Source organism: Physella acuta, unplaced genomic scaffold, assembly GCF_028476545.2.
Source record: "Physella acuta isolate Inbredline_101_S28 unplaced genomic scaffold, ASM2847654v3 ptg000579l, whole genome shotgun sequence".
NCBI lineage: Eukaryota > Metazoa > Mollusca > Gastropoda > Physidae > Physella > Physella acuta.
The window spans coordinates 415,817-440,374 of record NW_026732098.1 but is presented as its reverse complement, the minus strand read 5'-3'; the positions used below and the strand labels follow the sequence as shown (position 1 = coordinate 440,374).

At 37.2% G+C, this 24,558-nt stretch overlaps 3 protein-coding genes across 3 annotated transcripts in view; all 3 read right to left on the bottom strand.

Moving 5' to 3' along the window:
- Positions 1–323: 323 nt before the first annotated feature.
- Positions 324–6,293, bottom strand: LOC131946999 (uncharacterized). The gene is made up of 7 exons (XM_059308080.1): positions 5,901–6,293; positions 5,354–5,469; positions 5,047–5,105; positions 3,892–4,067; positions 3,551–3,722; positions 1,772–1,915; positions 324–1,283 (listed from the first exon to the last, which is right to left on the bottom strand). The coding sequence occupies exons 1-7, from the start codon at positions 6,064–6,066 to the stop codon at positions 1,154–1,156; spliced, it is 963 nt and encodes a 320-aa protein (XP_059164063.1). The 5' UTR covers positions 6,067–6,293; the 3' UTR covers positions 324–1,153.
- A 1,039-nt stretch (positions 6,294–7,332) lies between these two features.
- On the bottom strand, positions 7,333–18,640 carry LOC131947011 (mucin-2-like; the record flags this gene model as incomplete). The annotated part of the gene is made up of 7 exons (XM_059308093.1): positions 18,453–18,640; positions 18,304–18,310; positions 13,659–13,959; positions 13,182–13,459; positions 12,561–12,879; positions 9,116–9,396; positions 7,333–7,878 (listed from the first exon to the last, which is right to left on the bottom strand). Coding segments are annotated over exons 1-7 (1,920 nt in total), but the record flags the coding sequence as incomplete, so codon positions are not given.
- Positions 18,641–19,957: 1,317 nt separating this feature from the next.
- Positions 19,958–24,558, bottom strand: part of LOC131946990 (mucin-5AC-like) — a 39,820-nt gene continuing 35,219 nt past the window's right edge. The window contains exons 8-10 of the mRNA XM_059308063.1: positions 21,673–21,844; positions 21,141–21,284; positions 19,958–20,824 (exon numbers count right to left, since the gene is read on the bottom strand). Of these exons, the coding sequence (XP_059164046.1) occupies positions 20,566–20,824; positions 21,141–21,284; positions 21,673–21,844 (575 nt within the window). The 3' untranslated portion in view covers positions 19,958–20,565. The remainder of the gene's footprint in view (positions 20,825–21,140; positions 21,285–21,672; positions 21,845–24,558) is intronic.

Genomic DNA, 24,558 nt, shown 5'->3' with positions numbered 1-24,558 from the left:
AGTAATTAAAAATGGATTAGAAATATTGTTTATATCCCGAGTTGCCATCCCCAGTAGTGTTATATAAGAATGTTCGAGAAAGTTTAGGGGAGATCACTCCCAGTTTATTGAATGACGATTCAAATTCTCGAGTCCATGTACAATTCTACGGACGATATTCTCGATCTAATGTCACCTCCCGCCAAACGTACACTACCCATCATCCAACGTCCTTACCCCCCCCCCCCCCGACTCACCCAAATATTTTCAACTCCACCCCTACCCTCAAGTAACAAAAATTGGACCCAGACGTTTTCTTCACCTAACGTTAACTCCCCCCCCCCCCCACCTACTCACTCAACTCCTAACTTTCTCACTCGAAGCTAGTCACACACACAAAACCTTTTGTATCTTAGATATTGGGAGCGGGGGTGTCCACACTTCCGCCCTAGCGCCCATTGGCGTGCTGTATGAGTAACCTTATGTAATAGTGAGGTAAAACACACCTTGGCACCATATATATGATCTTGCCTGAAGGAAACTCTGCAGGACTAGAACTGAAACTAAACATTGTAAAATCTCTAGAGAAAACTAAGTAACGACTAATCCAAACTCAAACGTAAACTTTTATCATCAGGCAGAATATTCTCATCCAATCCAGCTTCGTTAACTTCTACAACCACATACTGAACAGAATGTTGATCACTCATTAATACAGCAGCACAACATCTTCAATTAAAATACAACATCTTACACATCAACACAACATCTCCACAGGAACAACACCATCTTACACATCATGAAAAATCTCAACTTAAATAAGATCATCTAACACACAGCACACCATTGCCATGTTACTTTGGTTCTACACAGTGTGCACACAGCTTGCTGAAAGACACCTAGGTGCACAGCTAACCGATTCAACAGTATTTAACATTGGAACACATGGGATTTACATAATGAAACAAATGTATATACTATGACGGGGTGTAACCAACTATAGATTAATTAAATACATTTAAAATATAGTGTAGAAAACATGAAAATGGAGTATTTTACATTGAAAGAAATGCCACTTAATGAACCCATTTCTAGTTTTTTACGCAAAAATCGTCAGTTTTCAACACAATTTTTCTCCAAAATTGTGGAGTTGATTGATACATTTAAAGGCCAACTACAACTTGTAGATTATCTCTGATGAAGGCCTTTGGTAGGAGGTCATCATGACGACTTCCGGTCGTGTCTTCAAACTGTAATGGCTGCGCTGGTCACGTGGGGTATGGACGGTGAAATTATGGGATGGCCTGTTGGGTGACGAAGCAAAATTGAAAGTTGAATTTTCGTTTGGTTTGTTACGTCCGATATTTGCATACTCGGTTATCTGCTCCTGTTTAGCCTCATTTCTTTTTCTGTAGGATAAGGTGGCGGGGGGGGGGGGGTGGTGGTTAAAATGGCAAGGTAACAATATTTGCTCAGGTAAAATAATTTGGTCAGGAAAAAATATTTTTTCGAGTAAAAACTATTTGTTGGTAAATTATTTGGTTATTTAAGTTTGTGGCCGAGTATAACAGTTGGTATTGTACTATGAAGTTTCGTGCTAGAAAATTTAAAAAGTTGTTTACATAAGTGGATTGTCGGCCATTTTGTCGGTTGGTCATGACAACTGCGTGTTTGTCGCTGTTTGCGTTGTATTAAGAGCAGTCGTCTGCTAATAAATGTTTTATTGCGAGAAGTCGTCTGCTAATGAACGTTGTCTAGTTGTTCTCCTACATTCCACGTCTGCTTCACTTACCGTCGTTTGAGGCAGACGATCAGAGCGATGATGACGATGATGACGACAACAGCCCCACCCACCCCAGCACCAACAGCGACGATGTGTGTGGTCGTCAGACCGGATGTGCTCCCAGCAGACGAACAATCGGCGCCATCGCTACACCTATACAGGGTAAAGGTTGAAACCATTGTCATAAATCTGACCCTTATATAGTCAAAGGGACCCTAACAACATAAAACTGACGTCCGCAACATAACGTGACCCTCACAACATAACGTGACCTACACAACATAACGTGAACCACACAACATAACGTGACCCACACAACATAAACCTGACCCACACAACATAACGTGACCCTCACAACATAACGTGACCTACACAACATAACGTGAACCACACAACATAACGTGACCCACACAACATAAACCTGACCCACACAACATAACGTGACCCACACAACATAAGCGTGACCCACACAACATAAACCTGACCCACACAACATAACGTGACCCACACAACATAAGAGTTAGAAGTGTGGTGTGTATGTTTAACAGGGAGCGGTTAAACATGATAAGATCTCCCTACATTAAGGATTAAGGAAAAGGGTTTAGGCCCCAAAAGATGGAGACAATAAAGGCACCCTTTAACCCCTAAGACAGAACCCCGAGGTTAAAGTTCCCGTGTTCCTTAATACACAAGTAACACAAGCTTAACATTCTCAGTAGCAGTCTCAATAGCAGATTTTTTGTGTGATGTCTAAGTCTAGCATGAAATGATTGCATGTTTGTGTGATGTCTAAGTGTAGCATGAAATGATTGCATGTTTGTGTGATGTCTAAGTCTAGCATGAAATAATTGCATGTTTGTGTGATGTCTAAGTGTAGCATGAAATGATTGCATGTTTGTGTGATGTCTAAGTGTAGCATGAAATGATTGCATGTTTGTGTGATGTCTAAGTCTAGCATGAAATGATTGCATGTTTGTGTGATGTCTAAGTGTAGCATGAAATGATTGCATGTTTGTGTGATGTCTAAGTCTAGCATGAAATGATTGCATGTTTGTGTGATGTCTAAGTCTAGCATGAAATGATTGCATGTTTGTGTGATGTCTAAGTCTAGCATGAAATGATTGCATGTTTGTGTGATGTCTAAGTGTAGCATGAAATGATTGCATGTTTGTGTGATGTCTAAGTGTAGCATGAATGATTGCATGTTTGTGTGATGTCTAAGTCTAGCATGAAATGATTGCATGTTTGTGTGATGTCTAAGTCTAGCATGAAATGATTGCATGTTTGTGTGATGTCTAAGTGTAGCATGAAATGATTGCATGTTTGTGTGATGTCTAAGTCTAGCATGAAATGATTGCATGTTTGTGTGATGTCTAAGTCTAGCATGAAATGATTGCATGTTTGTGGCATCGCTTGATGGTTTTGTTGTCCATGGAAACAGTGCCGACGTACAAGACACCATCAGTACTTCAGTTTGTCGTTGTCAAGGGTAATGTGGAATAAATTTTACTTTATCTATGAGAAATCGACTTATAAACTTGTTTCAATCAATAATTAAAGCAAAAGCGTTAGTTTATGAAAATGGCGCATTGCTTCCTTGGACGTCCGCCTAAAATTTATGCCGTCAACAAAGCTCAGACTAAAATACTGAGGACTGAAACACTACCTAGGGGCTTATATTAAAAGCAAAGTAATAAAAATTAAAAACAAACAAACAAACAAACAAACAAAACAACACGTAATCAACAAACACAGTGTACTGGTCAGTGGGTGACCTTGTGTACTCACCTACACTGTGGGATGTGCTGGTCAGTGACGTAACACTCGGCGTTGACTGGACACCGGAAGTTGAAACATTTGTGATCACACACCTGGCTGGTTGAGTTACACACGTACGTGTCATTACAGATGTGCTTACTCCTACACACGTCACGGGAAAACTCCTCCAGCACGTGCAAGGCTGGAAGTCATGTTTGATTGGATGATATTTTAAAACTAATGGAGTCGAGAGTATAACGATGTTTAACACTATAATGCTATTTTAATAGAGATAATACTAAAATTTGAAAGTAATACGAACTCAAACATTAGAGTAATATGTGTATTAAAAATAAATAAACACAACCTACAATCATCCAGATTTTGGTTGAAGGTGCTGTTGACGTAGGTTTTGTCCACGTTGTCCAAATCAAGCAGACGTTGTTTGGTGTCTGCTAGTTGTTGGCTGACCTTGATGACGTCAACTGGCTGTTGGTGACTGAAGGCTTTCAGGTGTACCTGGTAGTCGATGCCGATACTTCCCGGCCTGGGGGATAGGAGGGGGGGAGGGGAAGGGGGGAGGCAGTGGTTAGTTTTGGCAGTGTAAGACATCCATGTGTCTAGACACGTTAGTCTATGTCTATAATTACCTAGTACAGTATGTCTGTAAACCTAAGGGAAATAACCAAAGAAATACAAAACACACAACAAGCCAGTGAACCGTGACTGACAGGCGTAAAGGAGGTACAGATATATTACAGTTTTTTTTAGTTCACCACTTCCATTTGTTTGTTTGTTTGTGTGTTACAAATCTTGCAATTCACTTTTGACCCACTTCTAATGAAGCGATTTCGTTTAACCCTTTCCAGAGTCGTCCACGTAATTTTAAATCTAATTAGATATTAAATTGGCCGTTAATGAAATTTAATTACAAGATTATTAAATTAAAAAGCGAAAAGGGGAGCTGACAAGAGCAAATATTTGCTGACGACTGTGAACTGCTTGAGTAGACCACGGACAAAGAAAGGGCAGATAATTATCTTTTAAAATATTTTAAGTCGTATGGAATGCAAAACAACAACAAAAAAAACAAACAAAAAACAACAACAAATAAAAAGTAAACTAAATATAAATAAAATAAAGTAGACCAATGCTTCTATGATAGAAAGTAAGTTCGTTTTATTTTCTTATTTTCAGTGCATTTAAAAGCTACCCATTTTAACTGTTTCTAATATTTGTTTGATTTTCATACTTATACTATAGTTTTTTCGTTTCTGAGCTTGTCGTGTAATGGAATTTTCGGCTAGTTAGTCTATGTTCGTATTGACATTCGTAAGCACAGTTAACTCTCCCATTTGATATGAACTTATCGCAATAAATACTTAGCTTAATCCTCCAACAGATGTAAATCATCCTACAGAAGCCATTCAGACAAAACAAGCTGCCAGGAAAAGTTACACTATGTTTTTCTATTGTCTTGAATCTTTGAATTGAAACTCTAAACTCGAGTGAATGTGTTAACTTACCAGAAATTCGTGATCACAATTTTGTCAAAGTTTAAAACATCTTTGTACACTGGAGTCAGCTGAAAATAAAAATAAAATGAAATGGATAATTTCTGGAATATTGCACACTACAAACTCAAAATTTAAATAACAAAAGTTTTTTTTAGTTCGTTTTAGAATGTAGAAAAAAACCCGGCAAGGAATATATATAACGGCGTCTTTTTTAACATATATTTTAGTATAAAGTCAGGTAGTGTCGTGTTTTGTATGTTCAAGTTTCACATTAAGTTCCAGACTTACACACTACAACAGACACTAAACAACTCACCACAGCCGTGTAGTGTCGCACTGTGTCCATATAGATAGTTGTTTCAGGGGAGACAAGCGAGGGGTTAAAATCTTTGTTGAACTTGATGGTGAACACTACGGCGACCCGACTGTTTTCTGGATTATATTTTAAAACAATTGCTGTTATTAATTAATTAATTATTATTTTAAACGTAACGTTAAATCCTTGGGGATCCATGGAATAATTTTTAAATACAATTAAACACAACATATTCAACATTAAAAATATTCAACAAATAAATTGTAAGTTATTGAGTAAAATACTTAAAGAAAACATATTTGCTTCTAAATGAAAGGGTTTGTGTGTTTTTCTAAATAAACACTTTGTAGTTTTTCAGAATATTATATATGTTTTGTACTATGAAGTATTTTAAAACTTCTTAACGAAATGTTAATATACATGCAAAATATTTTTTTATTTAATACTTTAGTACTTGATAAAATAAAAAACAAATTATAATAATTTATAAAAAAAGAACAGAAATTTAAACAAATGAAAAGAAAAACAAATCCAACAAGTGGGGTACCTTTGTCGAAAGATGTATAATTAGGTTGAGATGTTGTTGGTTCTTTTGTTGATGGTACAGCCGCAATAGCTGACTGGAGTGTGGTAGGTGTAGTGTCTTTTGAGGAAACAGTCGAACGGATGGTAGACATTGGAGTGGTGGTAATATCCGGTGTAGTTGTATTCATTATTGTTGCAGTGTTGGTTGTTGTTGGAGTGGTTATTGTTGTTGGTGTAGTTGTTGTCGGTGGTGATGTTGTTGTTGTCGGCGTAATTGTTGTTGTCTGTGTAGTTGTTGTTGTTGGTGGTGTAGTTATTGTTGGTTTAGCAGTTGTTGTTGTCGGCGTAGTTGTTGTTGTCGGTGTAGTTGTTGTTGGTGCAGTTGTTGTTGGTGTAGTTGTTGTTGTTGGTGTAGTTGTTGTTGTCGGTGTAGTTGTTGTTGGTGTAGTTGTTGTTGGTGTAGTTGTTGTTGTTGGTGTAGTTGTTGTTGTCGGTGTAGTTGTTGTTGTTGGTGTAGTTGTTGTTGGTGTAGTTGTTGTTGGTGTAGTTGTTGTTGGTGTAGTTGTTGTTGTTGGTGTAGTTGTTGTTGTCGGTGTAGTTGTTGTTGTCGGTGTAGTTGTTGTTGTCGGTGTAGTTGTTATAGTTGGTGTAGTTGTTGTCGGTGTAGTTGTTGTTGTTGGTGTAGTTGTTGTTGTTGGTGTAGTAGTTGTTGTTGTTGTTGGTGTAGTTGTTGTTGTTGGTGTAGTAGTTGTTGTTGTTGTTTGTGTAGTTGTTGTTGTCGGTTTAGTAGTTGTTGTTGATGGTGTAGTTGTTGTTGTCGATGTAGTTGTTGTTGTTGGTGTAGTTGTTGTTGTTGTTGTTGTTGTTGGTGTAGTTGTTGTTGTCGGTTTAGTAGTTGTTGTTGTTGGTGTAGTTGTTGTTGTTGGTGTAGTTGTTGTTGTTGGTGTAGTTGTTGTTGTTGGTGTAGTTGTTGTTGGTGTAGTTGTTGTTGTTGGTGTAGTTGTTGTTGTTGGTGTAGTTGTTGTTGTCGGCGTAGTTGTTGTTGTCAGCGTAGTTGTTGTTGTTGGTGTAGTTGTTGTTGTTGGTGTAGGTGTAGTTGTTGTTGTTGTTGTTGGTGTAGTTGTTGTTGTTGGTGTTGTTGTTGTTGGTGTAGTTGTTGTTGTTGGTGTAGTTGTTGTTGTCGGTGTAGTTGTTGTTGTTGGTGTAGTAGTTGTTGTTGGTGTAGTTGTTGTTGTTGGTGTAGTTGTTGTTGTTGGTGTAGTTGTTGTTGTTGGTGTAGTTGTTGTTGTTGGTGTAGTTGTTGTTGCTGGTGTAGTTGTTGTTGTTGGTGTAGTTGTTGTTGTTGGTGTAGTTGTTGTTGTCGGTGTAGTTGTTGTTGGTGTAGTTGTTGTTGTTGGTGTAGTTGTTGTTGTCGGTGTAGTTGTTGTTGGTGTAGTTGTTGTTGTTGGTGTTGTTGTTGTTGTTGGTGTAGTTGTTGTTGTTGGTGTAGTTGTTGTTGTTGGTGTTGTTGTTGTTGTTGGTGTAGTTGTTGTTGTTGGTGTAGTTGTTGTTGTTGGTGTAGTTGTTGTTGTCGGTGTAGTTGTTGTTGGTGTAGTTGTTGTTGTTGGTGTAGTTGTTGTTGTCGGTGTAGTTGTTGTTGGTGTAGTTGTTGTTGTTGGTGTTGTTGTTGTTGTTGGTGTAGTTGTTGTTGTTGTTGGTGTAGTAGTTGTTGTTGGTGTTGTTGTTGTTGTTGGTGTAGTTGTTGTTGTTGGTGTAGTTGTTGTTGTTGGTGTAGTTGTTGTTGTCGGTGTAGTTGTTGTTGGTGTAGTTGTTGTTGTTGGTGTAGTTGTTGTTGTCGGTGTAGTTGTTGTTGGTGTAGTTGTTGTTGTTGGTGTAGTTGTTGTTGTTGGTGTAGTTGTTGTTGTTGTTGGTGTAGTAGTTGTTGTTGTTGGTGTAGTTGTTGTTGTTGGTGTAGTTGTTGTTGTTGGTGTAGTTGTTGTTGGTGTAGTTGTTGTTGTTGGTGTAGTTGTTGTTGTTGGTGTAGTTGTTGTTGTTGGTGTAGTTGTTGTTGTTGGTGTAGTTGTTGTTGGTGTAGTTGTTGTTGTTGGTGTAGTTGTTGTTGGTGTAGTTGTTGTTGTTGGTGTAGTTGTTGTTGTTGGTGTAGTTGTTGTTGGTGTAGTTGTTGTTGTCGGTTTAGTAGTTGTTGTTGATGGTGTAGTTGTTGTTGTTGGTGTAGTTGTTGTTGTTGGTGTAGTTGTTGTTGTTGGTGTAGTTGTTGTTGTTGGTGTAGTTGTTGTTGTTGGTGTAGTTGTTGTTGTTGGTGTAGTAGTTGTTGTTGATGGTGTAGTTGTTGTTGTTGGTGTAGTTGTTGTTGTTGGTGTAGTTGTTGTTGTTGGTGTAGTTGTTGTTGTTGGTGTAGTTGTTGTTGGTGTAGTTGTTGTTGGTGTAGTTGTTGTTGTCGGCGTAGTTGTTGTTGTTGGTGTAGTTGTTGTTGTTGGTGTAGTTGTTGTTGTTGGTGAAGTTGTTGTTGTTGGTGTAGTTGTTGTTTTTGTTGTTGGTGTAGTTGTTGTTGTTGGTGTAGTTGTTGTTGTTGGTGTAGTTGTTGTTGTCGGTTTAGTAGTTGTTGTTGTTGGTGTAGTTGTTGTTGTTGGTGTAGTTGTTGTTGTTGGTGTAGTTGTTGTTGTTGGTGTAGTTGTTGTTGTTGGTGTAGTTGTTGTTGGTGTAGTTGTTGTTGGTGTAGTTGTTGTTGTTGGTGTAGTTGTTGTTGTTGTTGGTGTAGTTGTTGTTGTTGGTGTAGTTGTTGTTGTTGGTGTAGTTGTTGTTGTTGGCGTAGTTGTTGTTGGTGTAGTTGTTGTTGTTGGTGTAGTTGTTGTTGTTGGTGTAGTTGTTGTTGTTGGTGTAGTTGTTGTTGTTGGTGTAGTTGTTGTTGTTGGTGTAGTTGTTGTTGTTGGCGTAGTTGTTGTTGGTGTAGTTGTTGTTGTTGGTGTAGTTGTTGTTGTTGGTGTAGTTGTTGTTGTTGGTGTACTTGTTGTTGGCATAGAACACACTCTGTCAGATGGTGTTATGTAAATTCCATCAAGTGAAATCGTAGCATACCCAGCAGCCTTTGAACTCTCAAAGGAAATCTGAAATTTTATAAAACGCTTATAAAATTTATAATGCCTTAGTAAAAGTTATATGAAAATAATTTCTATTATTATATTTTTTTGTCAATTGTTTTTTGCCACTATAACCGATTGTTACTTTGTAATCACTCACATAACGTCTGCCATTGACACAGGTAGAAAACGTGGCATTTTTCCAGGTAAAAGCTGCACTGATGTTGTCTAAACTAAAGACGACGTCATCAGTTGTGTAGCCTGGACCATAGCCTGGTGTAGACTGGACATAGACTTTCAGGCTGTACTTGTCCGTACTAGAAATACCATAATGAAACTGGACATTGATGGCAGTGACGTCACTTCCTATCTCAGCACTCAACATTGCTTTACTTCCCATGGGGGCGCCGTGTCTGACATCCAGGTACACGTAGGAGGTTTCTGTGAAGGAGCGTGTTATATCAAACAACATTGTGTCACTAGTAACTTACAAGCTGAAAACTTTAAAGCCTTATGCTATTAAATAGCAGGGAAGTTCGGCTTTGTTAAGTAGGTTTCATTTAATTATTTATTATCTTAGTACTGTAAATATTGTAATGTGCTATATACTAATGAGTGGTGACATTTTGTATAAAAAGACACATACAATTGTTTTGTGAACAAAACCTATTTAGACTGCATATACTCAAAAAACAGATTTTTGTTTACGTACGTGAAAGAAAAGCAACGTTTTCAGATTTCGAAAATTTTAAATTTTATATTTAATTCATTGAAATATAAAACAGCCAATGGCGCTATGCTAAGACTGTCCTCAAAAATGAAGGTCGCCATCTTGTTTTTGAGATCAGCAATCTTAGCGTCAATACTATTAGTAAATAAACAGACGATGGTATGCAAAGGAAATGGCTTATACGATATCATACACAGAAACGTCTGAGAAACAAGACATACCAGTGAATGTTTACAAAAAATATAGATGAGAAGAAAAAGAGGACACCTACGTTCAGCGGCCTGAGGATCCCATGCTGTCGACATTGGTTTGTTCACCCCACTAGCCAATACCCAGCTGATGTTGGTGTGGTCGTCATGGTAACTGGTGTAGTTACATAACGTTTTAAACTCACACGACGGCAGGACAGTGGACGAGATATGGCGAGATGTTGATGGTATAGGACCAGTCACGTGGGCCGGAAGTGCTGTGGTCACTGGACTGTCTGCGCATGTCAGGTCAGCTGGTGTTACTTTGATACCGTCTAGTGACATCGTCTCAAATGTTGAAAATTTGCTGGTCTCAAAGGAAAGCTGACAATATTAAAGTTAATTTTTTACTTAATAAAGTGAAGGCTGTAAATAATATTTAAAAAAATGAAAAAACAAAGAAAGACACAAAAAATTGCTTAGAAAAACCAACGTACATAACGTGACCCATTTAGACAAGTAGAAAACGTGACGTTTTTCCAAGCATAAACTGTAGTCTCGTTCGTAAGAGTAAAGACCATTGGGTCAGTCTTGTAGCTTGGACCATACCCAGGTGTAGACTGCAGGTAAACATTCAGGTGTTGTTTAGACATTCCGTTAGTTGCGTAATGGAACTCTACATGAATTGACGTAACGCCTGGTTGAATTTCTGCACTTATTAAAGCTTTACTTCCTACAGGTGCGTTAGTTTTATGGTCTATATACACGTAGTAGGATTCTGAAACATGAAAATATTGTTCTTGTTGTACACTTTTAGAAAATTACTTAAAAAGAAGAAATGATTGTTTATTTAAATTTTAAAAATCAAAATATTATTATAACTTTCTTTTAATGTTTCTTTAGTTTTTGCTTACTTATTCGGATTTAGAAGTCAGCATGTCTTCAAAAAGAGTTGAATGCAAAATATTTATTTTATAAGCCAATCATCCTTCTAATCAAAGGCAAATATAGCTCAAATAATTATTACAGCACGTTTTGCAAGTAAAAAGTTTAATTAGTAAGTGATTATTGAATTAATTTCTTTTTAAGGCGTATAATACGTTACATATGAAACAAATATTTGTCTTAAATATCAATTTGTTTTGAAATAATCAGAGATTACTTTTAATTGTGTTTAATGCATTTTTTCGTTCAAGTATCGTAATGGGTTAGGTGAAAAGAGGGGCGTCGTGCAAGTATTAATCATAAGGTCGAGTTAGAGGGCGCACCGGAGCAGTTTGGTAATGGGGAAGTGGCAGTAGATGAATCGGTGTGGTCTTGGAATAATTTTGTGCTTGCTAACCTGCAGAAAAACATATTAATCAAACGGACTGATTATTTAACGCCAAAATGGTTTTAAATAGCATGTAACGAGCGTCTTGCATAGCGGATGTTTTTGTAGGGGGTGGGATTGCAAAGGCGATGCACGTGTTAAGGGGTATAGTAGAGAGGTTGTGAAGGTGGATATGAAGTGATGATCATGCTAAAAGGTTTGGTTTGGTGATGTGCACTGACATAAGAATAGTTGTTTTTTAGTGTGCTTTTCTGAAGAAAGACCATTATCTAAAGGTTGTTAACACTTTCCTATGGCGAACCAGCGACAGTGTTGATTGTTAAAAAATAAATATCTCATAAAGTGCTGGAAACCATTTAATGTTATGCATCTTTACTACAAAGCTGTTTATCTCCCATTAAAATTGAATTTCTTTTTTTTTTCGGCTTACAATGTGTACATTGCAAACACACATACTAATACAATCTTTGAATAAACAATTTTACGATCGTTAGATCCTGGAGGTTTCCACGGGATCGCTATAGGTTTGACCGTCCCATTAGCCAGGACCCAGTTGATGTTTGTGTTGCCTTCATGGTAACTTTTGTAGCCACACAGTGTTGAGAAATCACACGAAGGGGAGATAACTATAGAACATAAAATTTGGATTAAATATGTATAATAGCGCAGAAAAATAAATATAATAACAAAGACACATTTGTCAATAGAATGTAATTAAGTATATAAGACAAATTTATTAAAAAAACTTGAGTTCTTGCCACCATATTATTATTATAAATACGAAAACAAATCAAGTTTATGAAATGCTTTCTTAAAGTTGATCAGCTCTAATGTAGACTCGCAGCTTAATACAATTAATTAAAAATTGCTTTCTTTACAGATAACTGCAATACATTATATCATTTGACTTAAATCAAGGCGTATAAACAAATTTTACCTATGTATAAATAAAATCTAACAAAATATTTTAATATTAACTATGAATAATATACAAAACCGTAATCAACATAAAGTTAAATATCGGCAGGTTACATTTTTCGCCTTAAACGTTTAGTAGAAGAAAAGAATAAGATTTTAATTAAAATATTTAGCTGATTTACCGGGTAAAATCTACAGAAGAAATGATTTACTTTAAACATGTTTCGCAGTTGTGGCTGATTGAGTTGCTGATCAACCGAAAAATTACTTTTTGAGAACTGTACACGCATCCACGTTATTACAACAAAGTATTGATTACTTATTGAAATAATAGGGCTAGTAAGTAGGTCACCAACCAGTTCTATGGCTCATGCAGGTTTTATTGAGCCGTAGAACTGGTTGGTGACCTACATACCAGCCCTATTATCTCACTCACCTGTGCCAAGTGGTATTTTAGCAGGAGTAGCTACAGTGGTTGTTGTAGTCAAGCTTGTCGCGGTGGTCTGTACAGTGGTAACGCTGATTTGTGTTGTTGTTGTACTGGCTGTTGTTGCAGTGGTTGGTGATGTGATGGTTGTTGCCGTGGTCTTGGATGTCGGCGTCGTCGTGGTTGATGGGGTGGATGTTAGCGGGGTGGTAGTTGTTGAAATGGTCGTGGTTGATGGTGTGTTACAAGTTAGATCCGCCTCAGTTATTTGAATGCCATCAATGGCCATAGCAGTAAAAGTAGCCACCTTAGTACTTTCAAAAGAAATCTAAAATTTGAATAACAAGACATTCTAGCAAAAAATGTTTGTCATTATTTTTACAAACTAATAAAACATACTAGTTCAGAAAACAAAATAAATATATAATGAAACACATAGGTCTACTACATCACTCATTGCTAATTCTACTCAGTAAAGTACTAAATAGAACAATGAATATATTTAAAATTTTAATGACCTTAGTAGCAAACTAATCAACGGTGTAAATACGACCATTAATCGCTAATTTATGTACATTTTGAGAAAATATTTAAATTATATTTTTGTGAAGATCGAGTTGTTGCTCTTACGTAATGTTTTCCATTCAAACACGCTGAAAACGTTGAGGTGTTCCAAGTAAAAGATTTAATGACGTCAACACTAAAGACGACGTCATTAGTTGTGTAGCCTGGACCATAGCCAGGTGTAGACTGGAGATAGACTTTCAGGCTGTACTTGTCCATACCAGAGATTGCGTAATGGAACTGGACATTGATGGCAGTGACGTCACTTCCTATCTCAGCACTCAACATTGCTTTACTTCCCATGGGGGCGCCATGTCTGACATCCAGGTACACGTAGGAGGTTTCTGTAGGTAGAGATTAAGTAAATCGTTATTGTTGCAGGTTGTCGTACATGTATATTTTAAAACGCTTATTTATAAAAAAAATGCTAAAATAAATATGTAGAGACAGATTGATTTGAAATCTACATTATTAGACAAATGGAACGATAATGTATAGCGTAATAGAAAGTGTAAACTATTGAAGTAAAAATAATCTCCTCACGTTCAGCAGCATGAGGGTCCCAGTATGATAAGATGGGTTTGTTTGTGGGTGTAGCAAGCACCCAGCTGATGTTAGTGTGGTCGTCATGGTAACTGGTGTAGTTACATAACGTTTTAAACTCACACGACGGCAGGAGAGTGGACGAGATATGGCGAGATGTTGATGGTATAGGACCAGTCACGTGGGCCGGAAGTGCTGTGGTCACTGGACTGTCTGCGCATGTCAGGTCAGCTGGTGTTACTTTGATACCGTCTAGTGACATCGTCTCAAATGATGAAAGTTTGCTGGTCTCAAAGGAAAGCTGAGAATATTTAAGTAATTTCATGTTACATGGTTTTTTTTTCAAACATTTTAAATTGTGCTTCAGTAAGACGATGTAAAAAAATAAAATTCCGATTCAGTTACAATAGTTTAACGCTTGAGTAACTTTTTAAAAGTACAAACTTACAAAGCGTGAGCCATTAAGACAAGTAGAAAACGTGGCGTAATTCCAAGCATACGTTGTGCTGACATTGTTAAGTGTCAAGACGAGTGGGTCAGTCTTGTAGCTTGGACCATACCCAGGTGTAGACTGCAGGTAAACATTCAGGTGTTGTTTGGATAGACCGTTAGTTGCGTAATGGAACTCTACACAGATTGACGTCACATCCGGTGCTATTTCTGCACTCATTAACCCTTTACTTCCCACAGGTGCGTTAGTTTTATGGTCTAGATACACGTAGTAGCTCTCTGAAATATTAAAATAATTGTGTTCGAAAATGTTTTAAAATACTTGTAATGAATGTTTTGTTTAATGTCTCTTAAGCCTAGAAAAATCCAAATTGTATTGAAATTATTATAAGTGGTTATCCACAAGGGTCGTAACACAGCTATTAGTGGGGTGGATGGGGGGGGGGGGTGTGAGTGTTTCTCCCAGGGACATAGGGATTGAGACAGGGAAAGAAAAAAATTGTTTAAAAAAATGTTCAACCAAAACTCTAAGACGGAAACAATCAGAGCTGCGTCGTCTGGGATTAAAGGAAGTTGTTACTTCTACGCGAAGTTTGCGTTTTATAGTTTTACAGAGGCATGAAATCTTTGTTACTGGAATAAGGGATCGTCTATAAATGACGTCACACTCGTAGGGGTGAGGGGGTCCGCAATTTTGTGACGGTGTGTGATGAGGGGGAGGGGGGAGTTCAGATGGTAAAAAAGCAATGTTAGAAATTGAATTTTAGACGTTATTTCGCATTTTAGAAAACTGTATTAATAAATTGTAATAGGAATTGATTAAAATACTCTATTTTGACTGAGTTCAGACAAGATTTTAGAAAAATATCAATGTTTAAAATAAATTCAACTGCAATCTTGAGGGGGGGGGGGGGGTTGCAGGCTGAGGTGTGACGTCATTTTAGGGGGGGGGTCTGACTTTTTGTGACGACGTGTGACGGAGGGGAGGGGGGGGGAGGTAAAAATCGTCCAAAAAAGCGTGACGTCATTTATTGATGACCCCTAAAATGTAGGACATGAACTGTATTTGGCGTTGAAAAATTACTGTGTGACTAGTATTGCCTTTATATTAATAAGTTTATGTTTAAAAAAGAACTAAGTTTTTATTTTTTCGATCGAATTTTTTACATTTTAAAATTTAACCACATGGTAAAATAATATATTTTATCTAAAATTGTATACATGTTTTTATATTTATAAATTTAAAGTGTTGCTGTATGCAAGTTAAAATTATAAAAACTTACGCTCAGTAGAACCTGGAGGTTTCCACGGGGCCAGTATAGGTTTGACCATCCCATTAGCAAGGACCCAGCTGATGTTTGTGTTGCCTTCATGGTAACTTTTGTAGCCACACAGTGTTGAGAAATCACACGAAGGGGAGATAACCGGGGAATTTTTACAACCCGTGACTGTCGCTACTGAATCACTTCCCTGGACTAACGATGCTAAAAACAAAATTAACTTTGATACATTGGCAATAGTGGACTGGCCTTACAATAAACTAAATCTGAAAAATGAATTAGCCTTCTATAAGACGGTATTTAAATAACATTTTTTAAATATATAATTTAAAAAATAATTCATCATATTAAACGTTCTGAAAAAAACATTATATTTCTATAATCACCGTCTTGAAAACGATATTAACGCCAAAAAAAATAATTGTGGATAACAGTTTTTGGGCTGCACACCCAGCCGAATAGGACTCATCTGTGGATTATTTTCAAGCCCTAAAACTTATAAGGATGGTGATATGGTTAAAGTTAGATTTAGTTATACCGATAGGCTTAAAGTTGCATGAAAAATGATAGAGATGTGTTTGGGTTAGGGATAGGGTCAGGTTTAAAGTTGAGGCTAGGGATAGGGTCTAAGCTTGTTCTGCACTTTGTTTGAAAAGCTTTAGGAAATTCGATTTATTTTGTACGTCAGCCAATTAATATATAATGCCTAGCAATGTTTAAAAAATGCCGCCTTTCTCACTTTACAGATATTGTGTATACAGGGTATTACCAAAATTGATTGAGGGAGGGGGGATAATTCATAGTGTGTAATGTCCCAGGCCCAAGCACAGATATAAAGCATAAACTAGAAACAGCAGATTGGCATTACATAATTAACGCGGGATGGCCGTGTTTATTTTCTTGCAAGAAGAGTTGTGTAGATGAATAAAAATAAAAAGTCTATATAGACCTATAAAATACAGTTTGGTGCGAATTCTATGGTTATTATATATAAACTAAGGCTGTCGTTGAAAATTTATTATGTATTCATTCGGGTATCGGCCTTATTCCAGGAGCCATTGTAGTCGGCTTTTGAAAATGTCGGCATTAAATCCATTTTTTAAAAGTGTTAACTAACTGAAATACATTTTAATTAATACTCACGTAAAGTGTGTATTTAAATCAGATTAATTTAGTTCAGCTCATTTTTCGCAACATATTAGGTGAAAAAATATACGTGGGCTGATATTATGAGAGAGGTGACATCGTATCGTAAGCCACGCAATCTACACCAACTGATAACAATGTTAGATTAGGTTGTGGCGCCTAGAATCTGGATATGACCGTTATCACTTATCAAATAAATAAAAAAACAACTCAAGGATTCGTAGATCGACTTCTTACGATAAAGTTTGCAATAAAATAGTAATTTTTTTTTATTTTACTGGTACATTCAACAACTTAAAAAAAAGATTTTGAAACATCAAAAAAAAAAATAATAATAAAAAATCCTGCAATAAATGTGGACAGTATCCAGTGAACGAAAACATAATAATGATAATCAAACCACAAATGTGATCAATAGTTTGGATAAAAAGTTGATACCATTTGCCTACAAGTACCAGCATTTATGATATTTCTTTGAAATAAATTATATAATAAATTATATTATTTGCTTAAGTTGTAATAGATATGCCATTTTGTACGGAGAATTGAACAGCGAATCAATGCAACCGTGGCACATGTTGCCCAGAGTGTACAAGTTTTCATACTTTTAAGATTTGTATCAGGTTATTTAGGTGTCTCCGTCATGTTCTGTTGGTCCATGGTCAAGTGTCCAGTGTGTTACAGGATCCTGCACTTGACGCTGGGTATAGTTTGTTTGACAGGGAGGGTGTAGTTTTTGTCAGCGAATGTATGTTTGTTTTGTCACTAATGGTATCATTTTTGTTTGTGATAGTAAAGTTTTTTTTTTCAGTAATGCAGGGCAGGCGCTACCTATAAGGCGAACTAGGCGGGCGCAAATCGAAAGTTTGAGGGAGGGGGGGGGGGTGGGAGGTTGCAAATCGAAAGTTTGACCCCTGGCGCCGGGAAGGGTCGCCACGCCTCTGATAACACGGGGGCACGGAAAAAAATTGCGGGGGGGGGGGGGACGCTTTTAATAAGTTTTGCCTAGGGCGCTAAATAACCTGGCGCCGGCGCTGCAGTAATGGTATTGCATTTTTATCCGTGAATATGTATATTGATTTTATGATAGTCGTAGAACTATTAACCTACCTGCTATAGCCATTTGTACGTTGATCAAACATAGAACAAGTAAAATACTAGAAGACTCCATGTGACAGAAATCATCCATGCAATAACACCGCACCACTGTGGGGAAACAAGCGAGTGGAAAAAATGATAACTTTTTTGCCTGTTTCCCTTATCACAATCTATCAAAAGATAACATTTAACCAGTGTTATCCTTTAAGGATAACATGACTTGATCTAGGGCGAGCGAGGGCGTCTAAAGTTGCGTGATATTTTGATTCGGGCCTTAGAACGTTGGGACCGTACAGTTTTTTGTTGTGATTGTTGAAGTTATCTAACGGTAGTGACGAATTTTCTGCGATTACCTATCAATACGATTTTTGGATAGATGACCTACTTCTATTTATAAACTCTACGTCAGATATTTATATACTTAATTAACATAAAATAAAAAAAAATAGTCGTTCGGTACTGAGGCTTATCCCTGCTGGTCGTTTGTCGACAGGTCTAGTACACAGAGGTCGATGGTCGATTGTCCGGAGGCCGATAGACAAATAACTAACCAGAGGCCAATAATTAGACAAGTAAATGACCAGAGGCCAATAATTGGACAAGTAATTGACCAGAGGCCAATAATTGGACAAGTAAATGACCAGAGGCCGATAGTTGGACATCTAACTGACCAGACAGCTAAGTGAGAGGAAAAAAAAATCACTGTTTAACTTAATGGACTGACTTGGTACATTCATTTGAACCCCGTAAGAGGCAAAACGCTACAACCACACATCTCCACCAGAATTTGGTTTTAGCAGCTCTCTTTAGTTGGGCCCACGTTAGCCCAGCAGCCCTTGCATCTCTTTCTATCGTCCTTCTCCAGGATTTCTGTGATCGGCGTAGTTTTCTTTTCTCCTGGAGGTTCCGGTCCAACGCTTGTCTCGCGATGTTGACCTCCTCCCTCCCCAGGGCTTGCTCGATCCATCCTATATGCAGGCTGTCACTTTGTGGTTTTCCACAGGACATAGTTGGACATGTTATCTGGCCATCTCCTGGTCTCCCAGCCATAAAATTCCATTAAAAGATGACAATCAGATCAAATTAGTTGCACACCATCACGTGTGTTAGTAATATCTGTGTAGGGTCGTGTAGTCAACTCATGGGAACAATGGCTGGGTAAAATACAGCAAGTACCATCACGTGTGTTAGAGATTTCTTGTTTACAGAGATAGACTGGCTCGGTCCAAACGGCCCGAGAAAACAAGAAAACTTGTATTGCGCACATTTTCTAATTAGCTTCTTTGCTTGTTTATTTGTTTGTGGTTCTGAGGCAAATATAGTCAGTCAATTTTAATCCACTTTTAAAGCAGCGATTTCTTTTCCATATATTCTCGTCTCCGATGACAATACAATGTCTAATTTTTAATCTAAGTGGACTTTACATCGGTCATTAACATGTAATTAAAGATTGTTATAGTCAATAAGAAAAGGGAAAGAACAAGATTAGGTACTTGTGATTGCTCGACCTACTAACTAACGACGGTGAACTGTTGGTCATGGTTGGTTGGTTTTACGCCAGAGGAACCACGGGCTCAGCAGAGGCCGATAATTGTCGCAAGCTGCTCATCTGGTTTTATAGTGAATATGTTTAGCTAGGTGTCATGTCAACCTTATTAAGGATAAACTGCTAAAATGTAGGAAAACACGTATTACAAATATTTATGATAATACGTTTTTAAGTACCCTGAAAATGTAAACAAATCCAACAACACAAAACATAACAATTTGCTTTAATTAACTGTTGCTGTGGTTTTTCCAATGAGATCTAGTGGTTGTGAACGATTCGCATCGATTTCGTATTGATACGGAGATTGAATGTCAGACTTCTATTTATAAACTCTACGTCAGGTATCCACAAAGCTTAACATAACAATACCTAGTGTATCAGTACTGAGGGCTGTCTGGGATGGTCGTTTGCCAGCAACTCTAGTACACAGAGGTCAATTGGTGGGGAGCTAAGTACACAGAGGTCAATTGGTGGGGAGCTAAGTACACAGAGGTCAATTGGTGGGGAGCTAAGTACACAGAGGTCAATTGGTGGGGAGCTAAGTACACAGAGGTCAATTGGTGGGGAGCTAAGTACACATAGGCCGATTGGTGGGGAGCTAAGTACACAGAGGTCAATTGGTGGGGAGCTAAGTACACATAGGCCGATTGGTGGAGAGCCTACTATGATAAAATTAAAAATAACGTTGTAGCTCCAGTGAAAGGTGTACAAACAAAGTCGTTCAAAATTAAATGCTTGTAATTTCAGATTTATGAACAAAAGAAAAAACACGGAATCAACAACTTGTTTTATTTTTAGGTAGTAAAGCATCATTCTCATAACAATAACTCATTAGATACGGCTTTATTAAAGATACGCTTCACAAGACCAAGTTAACATTATCATATATAGGCCTAGTTTGGAGAAATTTTAATATTATCACATATACTATGGAATTATGTTAACATAATCACATATACTATGGAATTATGTTAACATAATCACATATACTATGGAATTATGCTAACACTATCATACAATGGAGGAATGTTAAAATTATCACAAATGCTATGGTGGCATGTTAACATTATTACATAAAATCACTTAGATCCTAATTAGAATATCACCAAGTGTGAAACTTTCACCAACAAACATGACATTGATCACTTTCTAATTCAGTCATGTCAGAACACTTCTAGAAAACTTCCCTGCATTGACTTAATTATAAAAGGCGTTTATTTCATCTTATAAGAACCAAAAAATGTATTCAAAGTAATATTTTACAGCATTCCAAATTGTTCTTTTCTAAAATAAAACACCTTTTCATAAACCAAGGCAGTAACAATTTTACATAAATTATTATCGTGGTTGATTACTGTGAGTCACAAGCACACTATGAGATTAGCTACAATTTAAAGCGGACTTCTGCTGAAGGCCTTTGGTAGGAGGATAACATAATGGCTTCCGGTTGACCATCGTGGACCAGTCGAGGCCTTGGGATCTTGAACCTATAGGGGTCAGCAGACGTCTCCATTCTGACGTCATCGGCCGGGCTGTAGGTTGACCAGCCTGCTGTCGAAAAGCGCGGGAGTTTCTCCGTTAGTTTGTACTGCATGACGTCATCAAAGATGGCCGCCTGGTCGTAGGCTTTCTTGCTGAGTTTGCTGGATATAAATAGAATTAAACAAGAATTAAAAAAAAAAACAAATATTTCCAAAGAAAATAAGAAAAAAGAAAAAAATATCCAGTTTTGTAGAAATTAGCCAATCTCGATATCAACAAAGATAAATTAAAAATAATTTATCCTTATCAAATTAAACACCCTGTTTCTTCACAAAAACACGAACATAAAAGAACAAATAGATGATTAGTTGAATGGGTTCATGTAGTTGATACAACAAAGGAAATAAAAACATTTACTGTTCAGGAGGCAGGTCTAGGTGCCGGACAAATCTAATGGAGAAATTCTGCTTCACCTACCGTCGTTTGAGGCAGACGATCAGAGCGATGATGATGATGATGACGACAACAGCCCCGCCCACCCCAGCACCAACAGCGACGATGTGTGTGGTCGTCAGACCGGAAGTGCTCCCAGCAGACGAACAATCGGCGCCATCGCTACACCTGTACAGGTCAAGGTCAAATTAATTATATATAAAATTATAATTTTTGATATTTAACCTAGTTATTGCTGTGATTTTCAATATGTTGTAGAGTGGGGGGGGGGGGGGGAGTTAAAGTCAACGGCGACATGGTGTCATGTCACACAACTGACATTGATCTGGAGAGGTCACGTGATATCGAGTGGAGTACAAAGAAAAGTGTACCCGTGTTTACATAGAACAATAAGTTATGGTAAAAGTAATATAGGTAATGACGGCTTTATACAGCGCTCAAATTAATTTGGGTTATACAGGTGAACAGCTTTCTATGATTTTCTTGATCATGCTTACATGCTCGTGTTTTGATCACTGTGGGGTGTGCTGGTCAGTGGGTGACCTTGTGTACTCACCTACACATTGGTGTGTGCTGGCCAGTGACGTAACACTCGGCGTTGACTGGACACCGGAAGTTGAAACATTTGTGATCACACACCTGGCTGGTTGAGTTACACACGTGCGTGTCATTACAGATGTGCTCACTCCTACACACGTCACGGGAAAACTCCTCCAGCACGTGCAGGGCTGGAAGTTTGATGAGCTCATACAAACAGGGAAACTTGCGGTCAAAGTGTCAGTAAATACAACAAAACTCTCAATCTCTAAGTGTCCTAATTTCAGCTGACTTTTAAATTCACACATTTCCCATTATTTGTTATGTTAAATAGATAAAACTTTTAAAGTTATTTTTATGAGCTAGCAATGGAACACTTAGTCAATCTGTTGACATGCACAAGTCATTCCTTTACTGAGAATTGTTAGAATTCGGCATAAAGGGACCGATAAGTAAAGTAGTATTTGGCAGCCACATTTCAACATCAATATTCAAATATGCTTAGGTAGCCATTGTTTTTTAATATCAATGTTTTACCAATGTTGAAGGCCTGCTAGATTAAATCGTAGGCTACATCCATGCTGACAGTCAGACTGACAGTCAATGACAGTGTGACAGTGATGGACAGTCTGACAGTGACCGACAGTTAGACTGACACCAACAGGTATAGTGAAGATAAAAATGTTAGCGCCTGTTCTGTTTGGGTTAGCCTAAGGTGAGCTGTTTTATTTAAATATTATGTCACATGTTTTTGTTGGTGCCTATTAGCATATAGACAAGACTTACCCTCGCCCAGATTTTGTTTGAACGTGTTGTTGACATAATCTGTGTCCACATTGTACAGATCCATCATACGTTGTTTGGTGTTTGCCAGTTGTTTGCTGACGACTGTGACGTCAACTGGCTGTTGTTGACTGAAGGCTTTCAACTTCACGTCATAGTCTATGCCGATACTGCCTGGCCTGGGGGAGGGGAGGTGGGAGGAGGGGGGGGGGACAGTAGTTAGTTTTAAATGTATACGGCGATATCTGTAAATCTTAAACTTTTCTGAGAAAATTTTAGTTACACCTTTTGTGAATTATTAAAACTGTACAATTAAAATTTAATGCATTAGTTTGTATAGCAAAATTTTATATAAACCATGCAGTTATATTGGAAGATGTATTTCTATCCTGCAGTTTTATTGGAATGTTTACAATGTCATTCTGTGATATTGAATGCTAACTTATGTCTTGTGTTATATGAAGCACAAATATGAGCTAATCTCCTTGATGACGCGGCCCATGGCCCGTGTGCTATTATCTAACGACTCACCAAAATTTTATGATGACAATTTTGTCAAAATTTGTCACATTTCTGTATACCCCTGTCAACTGTGAAAGAACAAGTCAAAACATGGACTGCCAAGTTTAATTACTTGTCACACCAACACATGAGGAGTTTAAAACTAACTTTAAGTAATTGCTAATTTTTTTAGCATATTTTAACAATTTTGTTTTCACTATTTTTTAAACAGTAACCAAAAATGTTTAACCGAAGAATTGAGGTTAAGAGAATTGGCCCGTTACCCAAAATAGCTGCGTGTAATATCTAAATCCCCCAAACTTTCTCGATTAGGTAAATAATATGATCTTATGTTCATTATAGGAGTTCGTTTAGGATATATTGATAAAAACAACTGCTAATAATTGTAGTTTGAGAGTTTTGAATTCGATTAGTGGTGTTGTAGTTTGAGACTTCCATGCCTTGACACTATTTGTAATGTTAAAATCACACTGAAACTATGATAATTTAGATTTTATAACCAATACGAATAAGTACTAAACTTTAATTTCAATAAAAAGCGTATTGATTGTAGGACACTGAAAGTTTGCGACTGGCAGTAATCTTCTCATGGGGGGGGGGGGTTCAAATTTGTTCCATCATTTTATACATATATATATATATATATATATATATATATATATATATATATATATATATATATATATATATATATATATATATATATATATATATATATATATATATATATATATATTGGGAAACCAACTCAGAATGAACATAGCGTCAGTTTTTAGATGACGGTTCTAAACATACATAATACATATACAATTATACATATATACTGATTCAGAAATAGATTTAAGTAAGTAACAGTGGTATTATGACAGTAAAAAAAAATTACAGAGGGCCCCCTAATTCCTCCTCTGCCTACGCCACTGGCGACAGGAAAAGGTAATATAAAGTTGTTGGATAAAGTACCTAGCACAACAGTATCGGACACAACAGGACAAACTAAGATGGATATTCATAAGCCACACGTAAACAGCAGCTAGTTTTTGCAGGATAAAGCCTATCATGGAATCCAGAAGATCAAGAAAAAGGAGACCCAAAAATTGATTTGGATTGTTGCAAATGTTGGAAGAACAGAAACACATACCAGTTGTGTGTAGCGTTGTGCTGTAGCTTTGAACATCTTTGTGGTAGAGGACAGAAGCGATTGACTAAACGGTTCGTTGAATTTGACGGTCAATTGGATGTTAATCACGCTATGTTCTTAAAAAACAAAACTGAATTGTGAACCTAATATAACCAATCATCCTCGACAATAAAATTTTAAAATAATTGTTTAGGAGATAAATACAAATTTTTTCTTTTTGACTAAAAGATATACATTTATTATGAAACTGTACGAGACATTTTCTGTTTCTAAATAGCTGCACAGTGGTATACTTACCTTTATCTAGTGGTACAACACTCGGCACAGTGGTGGTTGTTGTAGCCGTGGATCTTGGTTCGCTGTGTAGATCCGTTGTCAAGGTTGTCGGTGTTTGGGACGGTGCTGTTGTTACTGCTGATGTGGTTATTGTTGGTGTTGTGGTGTCTGATGAAGTGGTTGTTG

What these genes read in the sequence shown, in the direction of transcription:
- LOC131946999 (XM_059308080.1), bottom strand. Translation starts at nt 6,066, where the DNA reads ATGAATACAACTACACCGGATATTACCACCACTCCAATGTCTACCATC. An exon ending in CAACCAAAATCTGGATGATT is followed by an intron (nt 3,723 to 3,891) that starts GTAGGTTGTGTT and finishes CATGACTTCCAG; the next exon opens with CCTTGCACGTGCTGGAGGAG. An exon ending in CAGCACATCCCACAGTGTAG is followed by an intron (nt 1,916 to 3,550) that starts GTGAGTACACAA and finishes TACCCTGTATAG; the next exon opens with GTGTAGCGATGGCGCCGATT.